Genomic DNA, 19,747 nt, shown 5'->3' with positions numbered 1-19,747 from the left:
TTTAAAGCATAAATAATTGTCTAAATCAGGTGAATGGCCAAATGTCGACTTATCTCATTGGAGATTAACAATGAAAAAATAGATTAAATAATTATTTAAGGAATAAGATACGAGAATAGGTCAAAGTTAGGCATCACTAATCTTTGCTTTTAGTGTAAGAATCCCATATAATAACAAAAATATATAAAACAAAGCCGTGTCCGCGTGTTCTAGCGTAATGTCTATGAAAAACAACAGCCGACTTCAAAAGAGAGCCTAATCACATTTAATCACCCCTTCTTCTTCTTCTTCTTATTTATTTTTATTTTTTTGTCACTTGTCATGAATAACAAGAGCAAAAGTAAATTTAGGAACAAAAGCATTAAAGTGACAAAATTTAAATTACACCGAGTAAAAATAAGAACAAGAGAGCGCACGAAGAGTGAACACAAAAGCGTGCTCAAATATAAAAGCGACTTGAATTATGAAAAGACAAAAAAAAAATAAAAAAAATAAAAAAATTTAAACTTATATTACCTACTCTAAATTAGACTTCATTATACTGAGATATGTGATGCTCAATCATAAAAGAACTTTTAAATAATCAATTGTTAATTTTGCACAGTTATATAAACAAAGAAGCTAAGACACGTTGAGTCCAACATATCCAAGAATATTCTGTATTTATGAACCGTGGTTCAGTCTATTCCAGATGCCGAAAGCAGAACCCTAATAATGCAACGGTTAGAACCTGCAATTTGAATGTGTGGGTCCACAAATTTTTGTCAACATATATTCAAACACATAAAACAGAGGAAATATAAATAGAAAGAAAATAATAAAATAGTCTATTGTAAAAGTTAAAATTTTAATTTGATTAAATTAAGTAAATAATTATAAATACATTAAAAATTATTATAATATTAATTAGATGCAAATTCCAAAAGAGCATATATATATATATATATATATATATATATTCAGTAATTATATATATACAGTAATTATGGGTTCCTAATTTGGTGGAAGTCATTACTAATGCATATGAAAGAGTTTCTAATTCGCTCCCAGAAAACATTAGAGGTTTCACATCACGACCTATTGAACCACACATGCAATGCTAAACATTCACTTAATAATGTACAGTCAGCATATGTGATAAGTGATTAATATAACCAGAGAATGGTACTAACATCATCATTCCGATTCATATTTATCTCTCTTATATGAATAACGCCTGCCACATAAATTCTTTGTATTTAATCTTTTTATTACATGTAATGTTGCTTATTCTATTTAACTTTTTTTTTATGTCACTTTAAATAATTTCATCTCGCATTATTTTTGGTGGACAACTAATTTTCCTCATTTGATTAGCACAGTAGGGGATGAATTGTAAATATAGGTTTAAATGTAAACGCATCAGTAAAGGAAGTGAACCATTTGCATAGGAGACTGGAAAAATGCAAGACATCGTGAAGGGTATTTTGGACCTTAACATTAATTCTTAATACATTTATAATTATTTTGCTGAATTCAATCAAATTAAAAAATAAGGGTTTGCTTGATTTGTAACTATGAAAACAATTTTATCTTCTCAAAAAATCAAAAAACAGAAAATTGTACAAAAAAATTCTACTTCCTTTAGTTTTCTAAAAACTTACCTATAAAAAGACCTGTTTTTTAAAAATAGTTTTTTACGGTTCTTTTAAAACTATTCTTTCTTTTCTAAATTTTTCAGAACTATTTAGAAATTACAAACCAAGCATGTCCTAAACTTTTAAAGTAGAGACATTTTGTTATTTAAGATTTCTAACTCTACTTATGTACGATTTATAAATCAAATAACTTTTAAAGCATCAATTGTAAATTTTGCAAATAGGTAACATAAACAAAGAAGGTAAGACACATTGCTTTCCTAGTTCCTCGTAAGAAAATGTATTGATACACTTGGTACATTTCTTTCCTCAACATGCACACCATCTCCAATTCCGGTAATGGAGTCCAACATATCCAAGAAGATGTTGTATATGAATATATATGAACAGTCATTGATCAAAACAGTCTATTCGAGGATGCCGAAAGCAGAACCCTACTAATCCGGTGGCTAAAACCTGCATTTTGAATGCATGGATCCAACAAAAGCTTCTTTTCTGTAAATTTTGTAAATATATATTCCAACACAGAAAAAGGAGGGAATATAAGAAAGAGAAGATATATATATATCATAATTGGCATTTTTTTGGCATCACGAAATATATCCCAGTTCATCAATTTGGATAATTATATAATTACACAATACATCTTGAAAGGATTACTGTGTAATTAGCCCTCAAATTCCAAAATAGTGAGGATGGATGCCAGAGTGTCATCATCAACTAAGGATTGACACAGAGCAGAGCATATACCCGGGGAAAACGATTCGACACCATAGTTTTTTTTCGGGCATCAAAAGCGAACACACTTGAATCAAGGCCAAAAGCTAGATGCTACTTTTTGCCTGCAAGAACAAAATTACATAAAAGAAGCACTAATTACTTATTAGAAAAAAAATAAAATAAAATAAAATAAAAATGAATTGATTCAAGACAAAATTTTACACACAATATATGTGAAGACAACATTTAAACACATAATTCAGTCAGAAATACCTAATTCTACACATAAAGAAAAGGTTGATACAATTATATTTGGCTACATTAGCGACTAGTTAAACTTTTGGTGGTGCTTGCTTTTATTGCAAAGCACGAAAATTAAGAGTATAATCAGGTTTTTTAGTCATAATGAACCAAGAAAAGAGATACGAATCTTGTCTAACCAAAGTAAAATATTAATTGTGTCATGCAAGTATGCAACCATTCTTTACACTACCAAAAAACAACACACATTTTTTGAATGCAGTCAAAATGGAGCTTAGTTTCAAGACTCCTTAAAACATGTTACTAAGAAATTCAAAAAAATAAAAAAAAATAAAATAAAATCCGAGTTGAATATCCTGTTTCTAGTTAAGCAGAAATGGCAATCTTTATTATTCCAGAACTGATGATAGTTGCATCTAGTCTAACTTCATCTGCAGGTTTATGCAATTCTATAGGCACCATATCACACCAAGAAAGCAACCTTACTCACACGACATTTTTTATTGATACGAGTTCATCGCTTCACTCTTTAGCCCCTTATTCCTATTGCTAAATCAATGCATTTCCTTTTAAAAATCATTTTTTGTGTTGGTGTTTTCTTGTGTGTGAAAGGCCAGGTCGTGTGAAACAGACCAGACAGCTTGCCAAATTATTTACTCATTGTGAAATGTTTAGACCATTAAGTTTACAACATGCTACTAGATTAAGAGGTCAGTGCTTATGTCTACTAGCCAAATCAAGATCCTGGCACTCACAGTTCTTGAGTTCTAGCCGTTGAATTATCATAATAATAAGAACATCATGTATATGATTACAACCTACCAATATCATGTTGAAATTACTGGGATTTTAGCTATGTATAAGTTTGTCACGTCCAAATGTATACTAAATTAGCTTGTGTCCGAATTGTTGGTGGTGATATGGACAGATGCTTTGAATGTTTTACAATGTAAAGGGTGTGGAGAATATATACTTACTTGCTCTGATTCTTTTGGTTGGTTTGGCACTGATGTCGTCAAGGTGTGTAACATCTGAAGCCCCATCACTATCTTCGGCTTGATTCACCCTTATGATGTAAACCTGGAAATTGTTTGAGGTGAGGTAATTAGAAGACTCGATACATGAGAGAAACTATGCAGACGGTCCTTGATGACAAGGTGAACGGCCATTAAATTTTAAGGAACTGAACGACGAATTAAATCTTGAAGGGAGCAAGTTTAGTTTAACGTGAATCATTTATTCATCACAGTAGTGAACTAGTGTCTATAATTTGAACAATATTAAATTCTTTTGATAATGTCCAACTAAAAACAAAATATTTTTGAATTACTTGAAAGCACATCAACAAAAGCTTCAACAGAACAAAAGTGGACCAAGCATGCATAGAGTTAGTCCAAACGATCACCTTAAATTTGTTGGGCCGAATTAATTGGAAAACCAATGCATCCCCATCAACTAATTGATGATCGATAGCAAACCCTCTCCACCCACCGCTAAGTCCTGTTTTCAGACAAAGGTATTTCGTTGCGCTTTCATTTCCATCCTCATCCAACAAAGTGATCATTTCATCACGCTTTGGAAGATGTCTCTTGCAGAACTGTTGAGGAAGACCCTAAGGAAAATAGTGCAACAAATTATCACATATGCATACAATTTCCAACATTACCGAGATGACTATTTTATCCTTGGCAACAATAATCCAACTAACTAAAAGCAGAAAGAACAGCTTAAGTGTCTCTTTAAGTTCTTATTTTTCTCAATGCATGATCAGCTCACAAGAAGGTACTAGAAATTACCAATAAAGTATATCACCTATTACCATCATCTATTGTAAAACTTACCAACCAAAACCCACCAGTCACATGGGATTGAAGCATTGGCTTTACAAAGCTTGGGAAATCAGGTTCCAAACCTGATAGCAGTTCTTCTGCTCTATCTCGAGCATACTCCCTATCTTCATCTGAGGCATATACCCGATTAGACAAATCCCTCCGCTTATAGCCATAAATCCTATGTATGAAAATCATATTGTAAAAGGTACAAGATGAGAAATCAACAGAACATCCAAGACTGCATTGTAGAAAATTCGAAATTGGAAATATTGAGTTATATACACCTTCTAGGCCTCCCCAGAGGTTCAACTGGAACCTGCCAAGATTCAAGAGATTTGAGGGTCAATGATGTATGGTGAGGAACCATTTTAATTGAAGCCACACTCAGTTGAGAGGTGCATTGTACTCGAATAAAGATATAGTAAAATGTTAATATTAATATATAGATAAGCTAACTTCAGACAAACATCAATGGCATACAAATCAAAACCGAAGCAACTCCATTCTTGAATAAAATTATTAGGCATAGTCTAATTTCAAACATAAATTAATTAGATAATAATATAGAAAACCCCAACTCATTAGATTTATCTGTAGCTTTATATCTAAAGGAAGTTCTAATCTGTAAGGAGGACAGAATCAGATTTAATTACATCGCAAAGAACAATTGCAATATGGCCTAATTATTTCAGTTTTCAATTTTCTGATAACTAAAAATAAAAAAACTATAAAATAATCTGCATGGTTGAAAGTTTTCACAAAATGACTGACCGGATAAATAAAATAAAAAGAGACTGTTTTCAGATAACTGTGAGTTATAGTTTTTAAAAAACAGTTTTATGAGTTCTGGAAAACTGTATTAAACCAATGATCACGAAAGTAATACAGTAATGAAACAATACCAATGTGCAGCTATGTAAAGTACCGTAATTTAAATTGACTCGCACACACAGAGGGAAAGGAAAGTTAAGTAGAAAGGAAAATTAAACCGTCTTGATTTCAATCCAAAAGAGAAGAGGGATCATCACATTCTCTTCCTTGAGAGATAATCCCCATATTTTCTTCTTCTCTCTAGAATTCCCAAACAAAGTGTTAATAAATTATAACTAGCTCTGTGCAATTTAACCAAGATAGGAATTTTATTATGCAACAAAAATTAAAGGCACAAAAACATAGAGACAGAGAGATATAAGGAGAGAGCTCACATCCTTGTAATTAGGTGGTGGCTTGTCTGCAACACGATTGGACCTCCTCACTGCAGAGAGGTCCAGTGGCTGCCTAACCCGTGGTTTCACTGGCTTCATCTGTAAACAACGCATCCAAATCAATATACATATATCCATATATATGTGTGTGTCTATATATATATATATATATATGTAGAGAGAGAGAGAGAGAGAGAGATGAGTGAGGAGAACCGGAGAGGGCTTAAGGTTAGTCTTGAGAGAGAGAGCAAGCTTATTAAGATTGAGTTCTTCCATTCTTTTCTTGTTCTCTTCCAATCTCTTCTGACGGCTTTCTTCATATTTTGAATTCGAAATCACCATTTCGCTTTTTGATGATTCTCCCTCTACCCGAACGTACTCGTGAAAAGGGGAGAGAAATGAGGAAGAGGAAGAAGAAGCGTAGAGGACACACAAGTGACAAGACTGTTAAAACCTCTCTCCAAAACCCCTTCTATTCTGTCCCCTCTATTCTGTGTACACTCACTCAATGCAATGCTAGTTTGAGCGCCACTTTGGAGGTTTGAACTTTTGAATTTTCAAATGGTGTCCTTTAGTGGACTACTGTATATTTACTACTATTTTATACTCAGTAGTAATACGATATATATTTATATACTCAAACATAATCTCTCTCATCTAGACCTTCCTAAGAGAAAGAAAGCAAACTAGGGATCCACTACTTGATTCCATATTGCAGTGTCATTCCAGTAACCTGGTGGTGGGTTTCATGACATATACTGATATACACAGTTTTAATCAAGTCTCTAAGTTTTAGGTCTGCAAGGATCAAATTAAGATTTCATTGGTGGTGGATTTAAAATTAAACCAATTGATTTGCGTCGATGCAAATCCATGAGGAAGGCCTTAGCCTGGCTTCTTGAGGCCGAGAAGGTAGTCGGATTTGGGGTTTGTTCCTGAGTTTGATTGATTCCGTCTTGGGTTTGTAGAGACAGAGAGTTACAAATTGGGGGAAGGCACATGGGTTAAAAAATATACTCCTATAATTATTATTATTTTTTTCTTAGTTTAATTAATTTATTATTATATAAAGGTATAATTGATTTTTTACATTTTCTGTGACAGAAAAAGAGAGGTCAAAATAATAAACCTCCCTTTATTTATGTGATATACACTTGAAGTCATTGTAATTTACCCATTATCACCACTCAAAAATGCACCTGGAATGAAAAATATGGGAGCAAGATGTTCTAGTGTGGCAGTCGTTAATTCATCAAAACAAATTTAGCATTTATCATCCTCAATACACTCCTCATTCTCAGCCTCGAAAAGAAAAAAAAAAAAATGACATTACATACCAGAGGAAAGAAAGGGAAAGAAATATAATAGTTTTAACATCCTAAAAGTGTTTGATTAACAAATGAAATTAAATGATAATAATCATGTTTGGAAAAAAAAACTAAAGGAAACCGTTTTAATGAATTTATTATTATACCCATTTATATTTTTAAAAGATAAATTTATAGGTAAAGTTTGTAATTTTTGAGTTTGACAGTCACTGGCAACAAATCATACCTATATTTGATTAATTATTTAACCCAATTAGAGATATTAGCACAAACTATTTATTTTTTCATAGCATTTATTAAAAATTTCTCATATGCACAATGGTATAAATGTAGAGTATGATGATCATCTTATAATATAAATACACTTAATTAGGAAGGCAGTGGTTGTCTTTGTTTGGATCAGTGGTGATGAAGTTTTTCCTGCCCATTATCATCATTTCATTACGATATGATTGCTCTAAAAAAAGCTTGTTCCAAATGTGTCATTTTAGGCCTATTTTTTTCCATGATGTTCAAAAGACCTGAAGACAATATCGAGGGCAGCACAGATGTGTGAAGACAACATATCAAAGGCCTTCAAATGGTCATTCGCCGTCAAGTTACGGTGAATGTGAGCCCAGAACCAGCGGAAATTATAGAAGAAAATAGAGTTTTTACTATGGCTATGTTTGGTAGGGTGGGTTTGAAGGGAGAAAGATTATATTAGTTATAAAGGAAAGGGTTTAATACCTGTTGTGTTTGGTTGATTAATGAAGAAAAAGAAAAAGGAAGGGTAATAAACATGTTTGGGAAAAGAAAGGGAAGGGAGTTATTTTAATAAATAGATTATTATACACTTTTATATTTTTATATATATATATATATATATTGTCTCCTCCTATACCAGGCCATGATAGGCCAAAAAAAAAAAAAATAGGGCAAATCATTTCAGCCTCCCCAATCTCGCCTCCACATATATATATATATTTTTATTTATTTATATAGACTATCTCCTCCTATACCAGGCCATGATGGGCCAAAAAGAAAAAAAAAAAAGGGCAAATCATTTCAGCCTCCCCATTTCTTTTAGTTTATCTATCTGTCTGCAAGAATCAAAAATCAAAACCCATATCTTTCAGTTTCCATCGCCGCTGTTTCAGTTCGGGCTCGCCGTTCACAATCTTTAGCCGCCGGCCCGCCGTATCTCACTCTCTCTGCAGCTGCTAACCTATATGTATATGTAATCTTGAGGGCAAATTAGGCATCACAGATAATAAATCAACCCTCCCCTTCACTTTCCTTCCTTTTCCTCTCATTTTTGGGAGGATAAGCAAAACACTGTTCAGACCTTGTGTTAACCTTCCCTTTCCTTCAAACAATTTTTGCCAAACACAAATTTTTAATCCCCCTCCATCACCTTCCCTTCCCTTTCCTCCCTTTTCCATTGCACCAAACTGACCCTATAAGTCAGATGGTGGATTGCAGTCAACACCACCTCTGCTTTGTTCACTATAGAATTTTCAAGGCTGAAACTTAATTCAATACAGCTCATGGATCATCTCCTCCATCAGAACACTTATTAAGGCTTGTCAAATTGAATGACTGTGAACTATCTCAAAGGCATAATAGATGTCCGGAAGAAGAAAATGAAACAACTATAACTCAATCTCAAGTCATTGTAACCTTTACTAGAGTTTTGAATCATAATAACCAATTTGATTAGTATGCTTTATGTAGATCCTAAAACAAATATGTTAAGGGTAAATTTGGTATTAAAAAATCATATTAGTTTCTCCTTCTTTTTTCTTCCATTTCCTCGATCCCATTTTTAGGAGGAAAACAAAAGTTACTATTTAAACTTTCTCTATCGTTATAAAAACCTCAATTTCCGTTCCTTTCTTTTACATCCAATCATTTATACCAAACACAATTTTTTAATAGCCCTCTATTACATTTCTTTTCTTTTCCTCCCATTTCCATTGTACCAAACTTGGCCTAAGGTTTAAATTTAACAAGCCCTCTTGGTTCGTCAATCGCAATCACTTTGGTTGAAAAATACCCTTTTTCGCCTAAAAATTCTCTTATAATTGCCAAATAGTACGCCACGTCTGAGCTGTAACTATCACTCGGGTCATCCTCTACTTCCTCCGTATCGTAATTGTAATCTAAAAACCCTGACGAGTTCGAGTGACTTCATGGTGGATAAAAACTTGTTTAATTTTTGTTGTTGTTGCTTATGACTTTACCATTTGTGAATGTCAGTCATTGTTCAAACATGTTATTTGATGTGTTTTGTCAAAGCAGAACTATCAATTTCTTTTGTCAATAGTCGGATTTAGTTTTTTATGATTTTTTTATTTCCACTGTGCAGGTGCCATCTGATGCTATTACGTGCAGTGCTACGTTTTCCCCACTTAGTGAAGCTTACTCAAGAATGGACTTGATCGCTGTACATCAAATATTGGAAAACATTGGCTACAGAGATAAAAGAGTGATGACATATGAGGTTTTTTTTGCTAATCAAATAAACTTTTACCATTGCACCAATATACACATTTTGTTTGTAATCTAGCTCAGATTTGCTTTCAACATTGTAGATCTCATTTCAAATACAGGACACATTGAATTCAAAGAAAAAGGGTGATACTGCTTTCCAGGAAAAAGATTTTAAAACTGCAATAGAGTGCTACACACAGGTTATTATCATTTTTAGTTGATTACAACAAGCGCTTTTATATGTATACATCAATGCATGTGTGGTTGTATGTCCACATCTATAGATTTACTTTGGGAACTGATAAAGATTTCATGACATGTTTTCTACTTGATATGGTGGGATACTAAACAGTTAAACAAATAAAGCCTTTACCCAATTGATGGGATAACTGGATCCTTTAAGATGCTTTCATATGTAACCTTAGATCTATTCTTTGACATTAAATGGTTGACTCTTCTTTCACAAATTCAACTTCTTAAGAGTTACTAACAATTTGTTATTTAACTTGTAGTTCATTAATGTTAGAACGCTGGTATCCCTAACGGTTTTTGCTTGTCTTAGTATGTCTTATCTTATGAGCGACATGGCTAAAGAAGCTTTTAATGATGCAATGGTAAATAGAGACATTTCTCCAGCCTGACACATTTCATCTTATCTACAGGCTGCTGCATTTTTTGCTCTCAGAATGGAAAATGAAGCAAGAGTAGTACTTAAGGAGGCCTCAACTTTTAAGGCCAAAAAGAACAACCAATGGACAGTTACCTTTCCACTTTGATTTGACCCTGTTTGTCTGTGTGTTGTTTTGTTTGATATCACTATAAGGAAGGTTAAAACTGCAATATAGTGCTACACGCAGGTTATTATCATTTTTAGTTAGTTACAACAAGTGCTTTTATATGTATGCATCAATGCATGTGTGGTTATATGTCCACACCTACAGATTTAGTTTGGGAACTGATAAAAATTTTCTGACATGTTTTCTACTTGATATGGTGGGATACCAAACACTTAAACAAATAAAGCCTTTTCACAGTTTATGGAATAACTGGACCCTTTAAGATGCTTTCATATGAAACCTTAGATGTATTTTTTGACATCAAATGGTTGACTTTTCTTTCACAGATTCAACTTTTTAAGACTTACTGATAGCTTGTTATTTAACTTGTAGTTCATTGATGTTGGAACACTGGTATCCCCAACGATTTTTGCTCATCGTAGTTGTCTTATCTTATAAGCGATATGGCTAAAGAAGCTTTTAATGACGCAATGCTAGACGGAGACATTTCTCCAGCTTGGCACATTCCATCTTATCTACAAGCTGTTACACTTTTTGCTTTCAGAATGGAAAATGAAGCAAAAGTAGCAGTTAAGGAGGCCTCAACTCTTGCGGCCAAAAATAATAACCAATCGACGGTTACCTTTCCTTTTTGATTTGCCCTTATTTGTTCGTGTGTTGTTTTGTTTGATTTCACTATAGGGAAGGTTAAAACTGCAACAGAGTGCTACACGCAAGTTATTATCATTTTTAATTGGTTACAACAAATGTTTTTATATGTATGCATCAATGCATGTGTGGTTGTATGTCCATATCTACAAATTTAGTTTGGGAATTGATAAAAATTTCATGACATGTTTTCTACCTGATATGGTAGGCTACCAAACACTTAAACAAATAAAGCCTTTTTCCCAGTTGATAGGATAACTAGATCCTTTAAGATGCTTTCATATGTAACCTTAGATGTATTCTTTGACATTAAATGGTTGACTCTTCTTTCACAGATTCAACTTCTTAAGAGTTACTGATAGTTTGTTATTTAACTTGTAATTCATTGAGGTTGGAACGTTGGTATCCCTAACGGTTTTTGCTCATCGTAGTTTGTCTTATCTTATAAGCGACATGGCTAAAGAAGCTTTTAATGATGCAATGCTAAACGAAGACATTTCTCTAGCTTGGCACATTCCATCTAATCTACAGGATGCTATACTTTTTGCTCTCAGAATGGAAAATGAAGCAAGAGTATCACTTAAGAAGGCCTTAGCTCTTGAGGCCAAAAAGAACAACCGATGGACAGTTACCTTTCCTCTTTGATTTCCCCTTGTTTGTCTGTGTGTTGTTTTGTTTAATATCACTATAGGGAAGGTTATGACTAGATAATGCTATATTAACGAGAAATGACGCAAAGAATTGGAAAATATATGTTCTATTCAGAAAAGAACATATCAAAGGCCCTTTAAATGGCCATTGGCCGTCATGTTACGATGAATGTAAGCCCAGAACTAGCTGGTTGGGAAATTATAGAAGAAAATAGAGTTTTTACTATAATCCAGATGGTGGATTGCAGTAAATACCACCTCTCTTTAGGTTTGTTCACTATATAATTTCCGAAACTGAAACTCAATTCAGTACAGCTCATAAATCATCTCCTCAATCAAAACACTTATTAAGGCTCGCCAAATTAAATGACTGTGAACCATCTCAAGGGCATATTGGATATCCGTCAGAAGAAAATGAGGCAACTACAGCTCAGCCTCAAGTCATTTTACCATTTACTGGAGTTTTGACTCATAATAACCAAATTGATTAACAAATATGTTAAGGGTAAATTTGGTATTAAAAAATCATACTAGCTTCTCCTTCCCTTTCTTTCCATTTCCTCCCATTTTTAAGAAGAAAACAAAAGTTATTATTTAAGCCTTCTCTATCTTTCCAAAACCCTCCATTTTCATTCCTTTCCTTTCCTTCCAACCATTTATACCCAACACAATTTTTTAATCACCCTCCATTACCTTTCTTTTATTTTCCTCCCATTTCCATTGTACCAAACTGGGCGAAATGGTTCAACTTTAACAAGCCCTCTTGGTTCGTCAATCGCAACCGCTTTGGTTGAAAAATACCCATTTTCACCCAAAAATTCTCTTCTAATTGCCAAACAGTACGCTGCGTTTGAGCTGTAATTATTACTCGGGTCATCCTCTGCTTTTTCCGTATTGTAATCGTAATCTGAAAACCCCGACGAGTCCGAGTGACTTCATGGTCGATAAAATTTTGTTTAATTTTTACTACTATTGCTTATGACTTTACCATTTGTGAATCTCAGTCATTGTTCAAACATGTTATTGGATGTGTTTTGTAACGACCCAAATCCGGAGGTCCGAATCGTTAACTGGTCCTTACTCGAACCCAAGGTCATCAATGTCAAACCCATCATTTCTAGTGTCAAAACAACATTCTTAAGTCATAAATACTCTTCACGAGGAGTCTATATAGCTTCCCAAAGCGTAAGATGATTCAAACCTAAAGAAGGAATAAAGTGGGTAGGACTGGTGCATTTCAGTCGACTGAAGTGGGGCTTCGGTCGGTCGAAATAACCCCTTGTACCAGTCGATCAAAATACCCAACCGGTCGATTGGTTGTGGCCAAAAGTCTTACAAGGCTACTGGAATATGCTAGTGAATAGTAGCTGGTCGACTGAAACACCCATTTTTCGGTCGGCCGAAATGAGGCTGAAGACTATGGACCTGCTACTGGAAATGCTGAATGGCAAAAATGATGAAGAGAACTTTTAAAAATGCTCTAAACCTGTTCTAAAATTTTTCAAATGATAAAATCACCCACCATAATCATGATCATTAACATTATAATATGTTACAACATCAACAAAACCATTCAAATGAGAAATCATGCCTAATCTTTACAATTTGATCAATTTACATCAAAACAGAGCTAAAGTTCATAATTGGATTTACAAAACCATACTAGTTTGCTTAAAAACATTCCAGAATGAGCTTTTACAAAAGAATGGCTTAGAGATACAAAAGATAACAAAAATGGACTTCTAGCAACCCTCAAGCTTGCGGTGGATTGTCATCCGCTACTTCCTTCTCATGACCTGAAAAATGTTAAATATAAAGGGGTGAGCAAATTGCTCAATAGGTGGTGCCTTAGACACACTTCTTGTAACCTCATGAATCAAAACAAGGAATAAGACAATAAGGAACGGGATCATGCTACGTCAGGAAAATACAACATTTCTTTCAAGCTCAAAATAAACAATGTGGTGCTATGAAATGCAATGTGTGCTATGTCGCTCCCTATTTTCAAAACCATCAATCACTTTTTAAACTGTTAATATAACCCGTCCCTTAGTGACTCCGCGGCGACACGAGAGAAGGATTGGCTACTGTCCCTGACCCTTAGTACCTCCGCGGTGTCATTTAGAACCCAAACAGCTCAACCACGCTAAGGTAATTTCCCTAGTTCCCTCTAGGTTACATTAACTCCACGAACCTTTGGTATCTTCGCAGTGTCCAGGTTTTCTCAAAACTTTTTCCCAAAATTCCTTTTTTCTTTTCAAATTAATTTAATCCCATTTCATTCCCAATGTTTATGCATGGATGCATCATGCCATGTATATAACCATCATTCTTCAACAACTTCAACTTAATTATGCAAGAAAATTATACATGCTCTCACGTAACATTTCTAACAAATTAACAACATAATGAACATAGGAAACTAACACTTAATCATGTTTTCCATCCAAATCAAGTAACACACATAGTTACATACTTCATATACACAATTAAATCATTTAAAAACAAAATCAATACAATCTCGCATATTAAGCAACAAGTAACAAGAATATAACTCACTTAAGCACAAGAATGTATGGATTAGAAACTCCTACCTCTTAGGATGCAAAAACCCCTAAAATGGGTCCCAAAACCGAAATCCCTAGAGAGCAGTAAAGTTGAAATTGCTTATATAGATGTGAAGATCTCGCCGTGCTCTTCGAATTGCCGCAGACGGCTTCCAAAAATTCTAAGTAATGAAGGATGAATCAAGACTTGAAGTTTGTTTAAGAAAATTAAAGAAAAATTGCAAAGAAATGGGTGAAAGAGAGAGCTAGCCGGGGAGAGAGAATGAGAGACCAAATGTGGTCTCTAGGCCACTAAGTATATGAGCGGTAGGTCCTACCACCAACATTTTCAAATTTTGACTTTTATTTTTTCACCACACATGTAAATATGCAACAATTATATACATACCACATACAACACATAATGCACATAAAATAAAATATATGCTATGCAAATGGACCCAACTACAATTCCCATACTTGACAATTCCAGTAGCGGGTCCCACACGGGACCGTCGGGCTCGAAAAATGACCAACCTTACATTTCCAAGAGCCTTGAACTCACTGGAATGCTCCAAACAACTCCCCGACACTCCGGGCACACCCACGGTGTCCGGTACGCAAAACATGAAAAGACTAAAATGCCCTCGCATTAACAAAAAATTTCAAAAAATGAAAAATGGAGAAAAATGGAAACATTACATGTTTTGCCAAAGTAGAACTTCCAATTTCTTTGGTCAATAGTTGGATTTAGTTTTTTATGATTTTTTTATTTCCACTGTGTAGGTGTCATCTGATGCTATTGCGTGAAGTGCTTCGTTCTCCCCACTTAGTAAAGCTTGCTTAAGAATGGACTTAATCGCCGTACATCAAATATTGAAAAACATTGGCTATAAAGATGATGAAGGTGTGATAACAGATGAGGTTTTTTTTGCTAATCACATAAGCTTTTACCATTGCACTAATATACACATTTTGTAGATCTCATTCTAAATGCAGGACACATTGAATTCAAAGAAAAATGATGATACTGTTTTCCATGAAAAAGATATTAAAACTGCAATAGAGTGCTACATGCATGTTATTATCATTTTTTGTTGGTTACAAAAATCACTTTTATATGTATGCATCAATGCATGTGTGGTTATATGTCCACGTCTAAAGATTTATTTTGGGAACTGATAAAAATCTAATGACGTGTTTTCTACTTGATATGGTGGGATACAAAACATTTAAATAAATAAAGCCTTTTCCCAGTTGATGGGATAACTAGATCATTTAAGATGCTTTCATATGAAACCTTTGATGTATTCTTTGACATTAAATGGTTGACTCTTCTTTCACAGATTCAACTTCTTAAGAGTTACTGACAGTTTGTTATTTAACTTATAGTTCATTGATGTTGGAATGTTGGTATCCCAAACGGTTTTTGCTCATCATAGTTTGTCTTATCTTATGAGCGACACGGCTAAAAAAGCTTTTAATGACGCAATGCTAGACGGAGACATTTCTTCAACCTGACACATTCTATCTTATCTACAGGCTGTTGCACTTTTTGCTCTTAGAATGGAAAATGAAGCAAGAGTAGCACCTAAGGATGCCTCAGCTCTTGAGGCCAAAAAGAACAACCAATGGACAGTTACCTTTCCTTTTTGATTTGCTCCTGTTTGTGTGTGTGTTTTTTTTGTTTGATATCACTATAGGAAATGTTTAAACTGCAATAGAGTGCTACACGCAAGTTATTATCATTTTTAGTTGGTTACAACAAACGCTTTTATATGTATGGATCAATGCATGTGTGATTGTATGTCCACGTCTATAGATTTACTTTGCCAACTGATAAAAATTTTATGACATGTTTTCTACCTGATATGGTGGGATACAAACACTTAAACAAATAAAGTCTTTTTCCAGTTGATGGGATAACTGGATCTTTTAAGATGTTTTCATGTGTAACCTTAGATGTATTCTTTGACATTAAATGGTTGACTCTTCTTTCAAAGATTTTACTTCTTAAGAGTTACTGACAATTTGTTATTTAACTTGTAGTTCATTGATGTTGGAACGCTGGTATCCCCAACAATTTTTGCTCATCGAAGTTTGTCATCTTATGAGCGACATGGCTAAAGAAGTTTTAATGAAGCAATGCTAGACAGAGACATTTCTTCAGCCTGGCCCATTCCATCTTATCTACAAGCTGTTGCACTTTTTGCTCTCATAATGGAAAATGAAGCAATAATAGCACTTTGTAACGACCCAAGCCCGAGGGTCTGAATCTATAACCGGGTCTTTACCCGAACCCGAGGTCGTCTAAGGGTATTACCGTCCCATCCAATGTCAATATATCATTAATACGTTATTCTAAGTCTCCTAGCATCCTAATGCATCATCAAATAAGTCAGAAATAATCATAAATGAAGATGGAACAAGTACCAGCAAGAAGCATAAATCGGTCGACCAGAATGACTAATTCGGTCGCCCGAAATGGTTATTTCGGTCGACTGAAATAACTCTACCGGTCTGCCGAATGTGACCTCAAATCAGGGTTGTCTACTAGAATTGACAAAATAGATACCGGTCGACCGAAATGGCTCAGCAAAGTACCCCTGCTGCAGAACTGTTATAAAATAGTTGGAAGATGATGGCCTCACTTGGCCTTAAAAACTAATTCAAACATGTCCCAACATACATTGTAATTAATTTAAAACGCCCCAAAATCATCCTCAAAGACATACTTACAAACGAAACCTTTTTCATTCAATATACATCAACGTGGTTCATTACATAATTTGATATCCATTTACAAAATAATTGAAGTTCTGTCAAATTACAGTCCATGAAACATAGTTATGATCACAAGTTCACTAGTTACAACATTGTACAAGTTATATTAAGGCTTTACAAAAGAACAAGGTTCCATTTACAAAAGATAACAAAATATAGACTTTTAATCCCGTCTAAGCCTGCGGTGGATTGTCGTTCGCCACTTTCTTCCCGTGTCCTGAAGATAGTAAAGAAGGGGTGAACACAACGGCTCAGTAAGAGGTGCCTAAGACACACCTCTTAATGACCCCGTGAGTCTACACAAAGCATAGAGTAAAGATATACGGGATCATGTCATTCGGGAAACACAATAACCACCACAACAACAACAACAACAATGTAGGTCATCCAACCATATGTATACAATACATGCCAATGTAATACAATGACATGGTAATGTCGCTCCCCGTTTTCCAAAACATTTCTGTTTTTCCATTCCAAACCGTTAATGCAATCCGACCCATGGTAACTCCATGGCTTTATGAGAGAAGGGCTGGTTAGCCATTCTCGACCACAAGGAGTCGTTTCTGGCCTAGATAGCTCAACCACGCTATGGTTTCTCCTTGATTCCCTCTAGATCACATTAACGCCATGGACCGCTAGGCAACTCCTAGGTGTCCGGGTTTTCGCAAACCATTTTAAAACATTTCCCCAAAATAATTTTTCATTTCTTTTCAAAATAAATTTTCCTTTTTCTTGCCAAATACAATGCATGAATGCTCCATGCTCTCAATATCATGCCAATAATAAACTTTTATACACTTCATTCAAATTCAACAACATAGCAAGTTTATAACAAACTCACAAGGAAATATATCATGTCTTGACATAATAAAAATTTAGCATTTTAAATATACAAGACAAGCAATAATTTTAATTTAGCATGCTTCATCACATTTAGACAACTAACACATAGAGATTCACTTTGCAAACAAAACATAGAAATTATATGTATACAACATAAGACCCAAAGAATTCCAACACAACCAAAGCATGTTTATATAATAATTTTGAGAAGATAACTCATAAAGCTCAAATAAATGACTATCATAATACCTATACCTCACAATTGAAGAAAATCCCCCAAAGTCCCAAATTTTCAAAAATCTTAAGATGGCCCAAATGCAACTTTGCTCCGATTAATGCGAAACTTTTGTTATGCTCGTCGACTTTGCCTTCAGTGACAAAGTCAAAATCTCAATGGTAAAGCCTAAATCTAAGCTTGAATTGGTGGAGAAAAGAAAAAAAAAATAGAAAACAGAAGAAGAGAGCAATATCGTGACTGAGAGGAGAGGAATAATGGTTCTGTAATGACCATAAGGTCATTGGTAATGACCAAAATAGTGGTGGGTCCCATAGCCTTTAAAATATCTCCTTTAACATTATAATATATATATATATATATATACTAGCAACATTACAACCACATTTGAACATATAGTCATGTAATTAAGCATAAAATAATAATGCATGAAATGCAACAAACCCAAAAAATAATTCCCGTGCGATACAACTCCGGCACGCAAAATGAGACGAAACGAAAATGATCCAAAAAATCGTAAAAATCCCAGAAAATAGAAAATAGGAAAAATCGAAAACATTACACACTTAAAAAGGCCTCAGCTCCTGAGGCAAAAAGAATAACCAATGGACAGTTACCTTTCCTCTTTTGATTTGCCCATGTTTGTTTGTGTGTTGTTTTGTTTGATATCACTACAGGGAAGGTTATAACTGGATAGTGTTGTATCAACGAAAAAAGACATAAAGAATTGGAAAATATATGCTCTATTTTACATTCTAAATGTTACTTAGTTTTGATAATCTTACCTTCTTTGTCGAGGTCTTATTGGCCTAATATCAGACAGTCTATATGTTAGAGAGAGGATATGAAGTTATGAGTATTTGTGAGTTCATTTATGATTACGTATGCCGTGTATATGTTACATTGAAGTGTGTTTTATGTTTTTTCCTGACTGTTGTTGAGTATTTGCCTTGTTAATCTCAGTGAGGATAATGTCTAATAGTTCATATATATATATATATATATATATATATATATATATATATATATATATATGATCTTTTTTTTTAAAAGGGTACATTGTGTGTGTGTGTGTGTATATATATATATGATCTTTTTTTAAAAGGGGACATTGGAGCAATATTATGGGTGTGAGAGTGTTTGCATGAACTTTAAGGTAATAATAATAATGGTAAAGTGCAAAAAACAAAATATTTCAATTATGCCCCTATTTGAAAATAACTCATAGTACAAAAAGTGCAACTAACTCCCTTAAAGTACAAAAAATGTAACAAACTTCCAGATTTTGATCTTTAAATACCTTATGCCTGGCATGTGATCACCCAATTTAATTTAATTTAATTGACCATATAGCCCCTTATAAAACCTAAAAGACCTTACTACTCTTTTTATAACCATTAGACCCAATACCCAACCAAATATGCCATATATCTATGTCCCTTAATCCCTAACTCTATCTTTTTCCTTTGTTCGATCTGATTGAGTAAACCTACTTGATTCTGTCTCTATTTTTCTATCTCTACTGCCTATATAGATACACACACACACACACACATGCACGCACGCAGACACACACAGATATATATATATATCTCGCTTACCCAAAACTTAGAATATACTACACTTCACCGAAAAAGAAACATTGCTCGAAGCAAGACTTTTGTTCAAACCCAAAATACCCAAACCTTCATGGTCAAGCATCCCAAGGAATCTATTGGGTAAAAAGGCAATGCTCATCATATGACTTGGGGAATGACTTTGAAGATATCATAGATAGATCTTG

The 19,747-nt window shown here is 34.1% G+C and overlaps 1 protein-coding gene and 1 pseudogene across 1 annotated transcript; one reads left to right on the top strand and one right to left on the bottom strand.

The window, feature by feature from the left end:
• Positions 1-2,180: 2,180 nt before the first annotated feature.
• LOC132294070 (B3 domain-containing protein At3g19184-like) lies at positions 2,181-6,625 on the bottom strand. Its single transcript, XM_059791795.1, has 7 exons — positions 5,869-6,625; positions 5,656-5,754; positions 4,735-4,766; positions 4,460-4,628; positions 4,024-4,230; positions 3,596-3,698; positions 2,181-2,479 (listed from the first exon to the last, which is right to left on the bottom strand). Exons 1-7 carry the CDS (start codon positions 5,995-5,997, stop codon positions 2,469-2,471), a joined length of 750 nt encoding a protein of 249 aa, XP_059647778.1. The 5' UTR covers positions 5,998-6,625; the 3' UTR covers positions 2,181-2,468.
• A 2,573-nt stretch (positions 6,626-9,198) lies between these two features.
• On the top strand, positions 9,199-10,234 carry LOC132295771 (serine/threonine-protein kinase BSK8-like; annotated as a pseudogene).
• The last annotated feature ends 9,513 nt before the right edge of the window (positions 10,235-19,747 follow it).

Source organism: Cornus florida, unplaced genomic scaffold (genome assembly GCF_030987335.1).
Source record: "Cornus florida cultivar Cherokee Brave unplaced genomic scaffold, ASM3098733v1 CherokeeBrave_3.0.0_Hap2_Chr02, whole genome shotgun sequence".
Taxonomy (NCBI): Eukaryota; Viridiplantae; Streptophyta; class Magnoliopsida; order Cornales; family Cornaceae; genus Cornus; species Cornus florida.
This window is presented reverse-complemented; position numbering and strand designations above follow the sequence as displayed.

Bases quoted from the DNA above. Each gene is read 5' to 3' on its own strand.
- LOC132294070 (XM_059791795.1), bottom strand. From the start codon at position 5,997: ATGGTGATTTCGAATTCAAAATATGAAGAAAGCCGTCAGAAGAGATTG. The intron at 4,767-5,655 runs GTGAGCTCTCTC...GAATCTTGGCAG, and splicing joins CACCACCTAATTACAAGGAT to GTTCCAGTTGAACCTCTGGG. The intron at 4,231-4,459 runs GTAAGTTTTACA...TATTTTCCTTAG, and splicing joins TGACTGGTGGGTTTTGGTTG to GGTCTTCCTCAACAGTTCTG.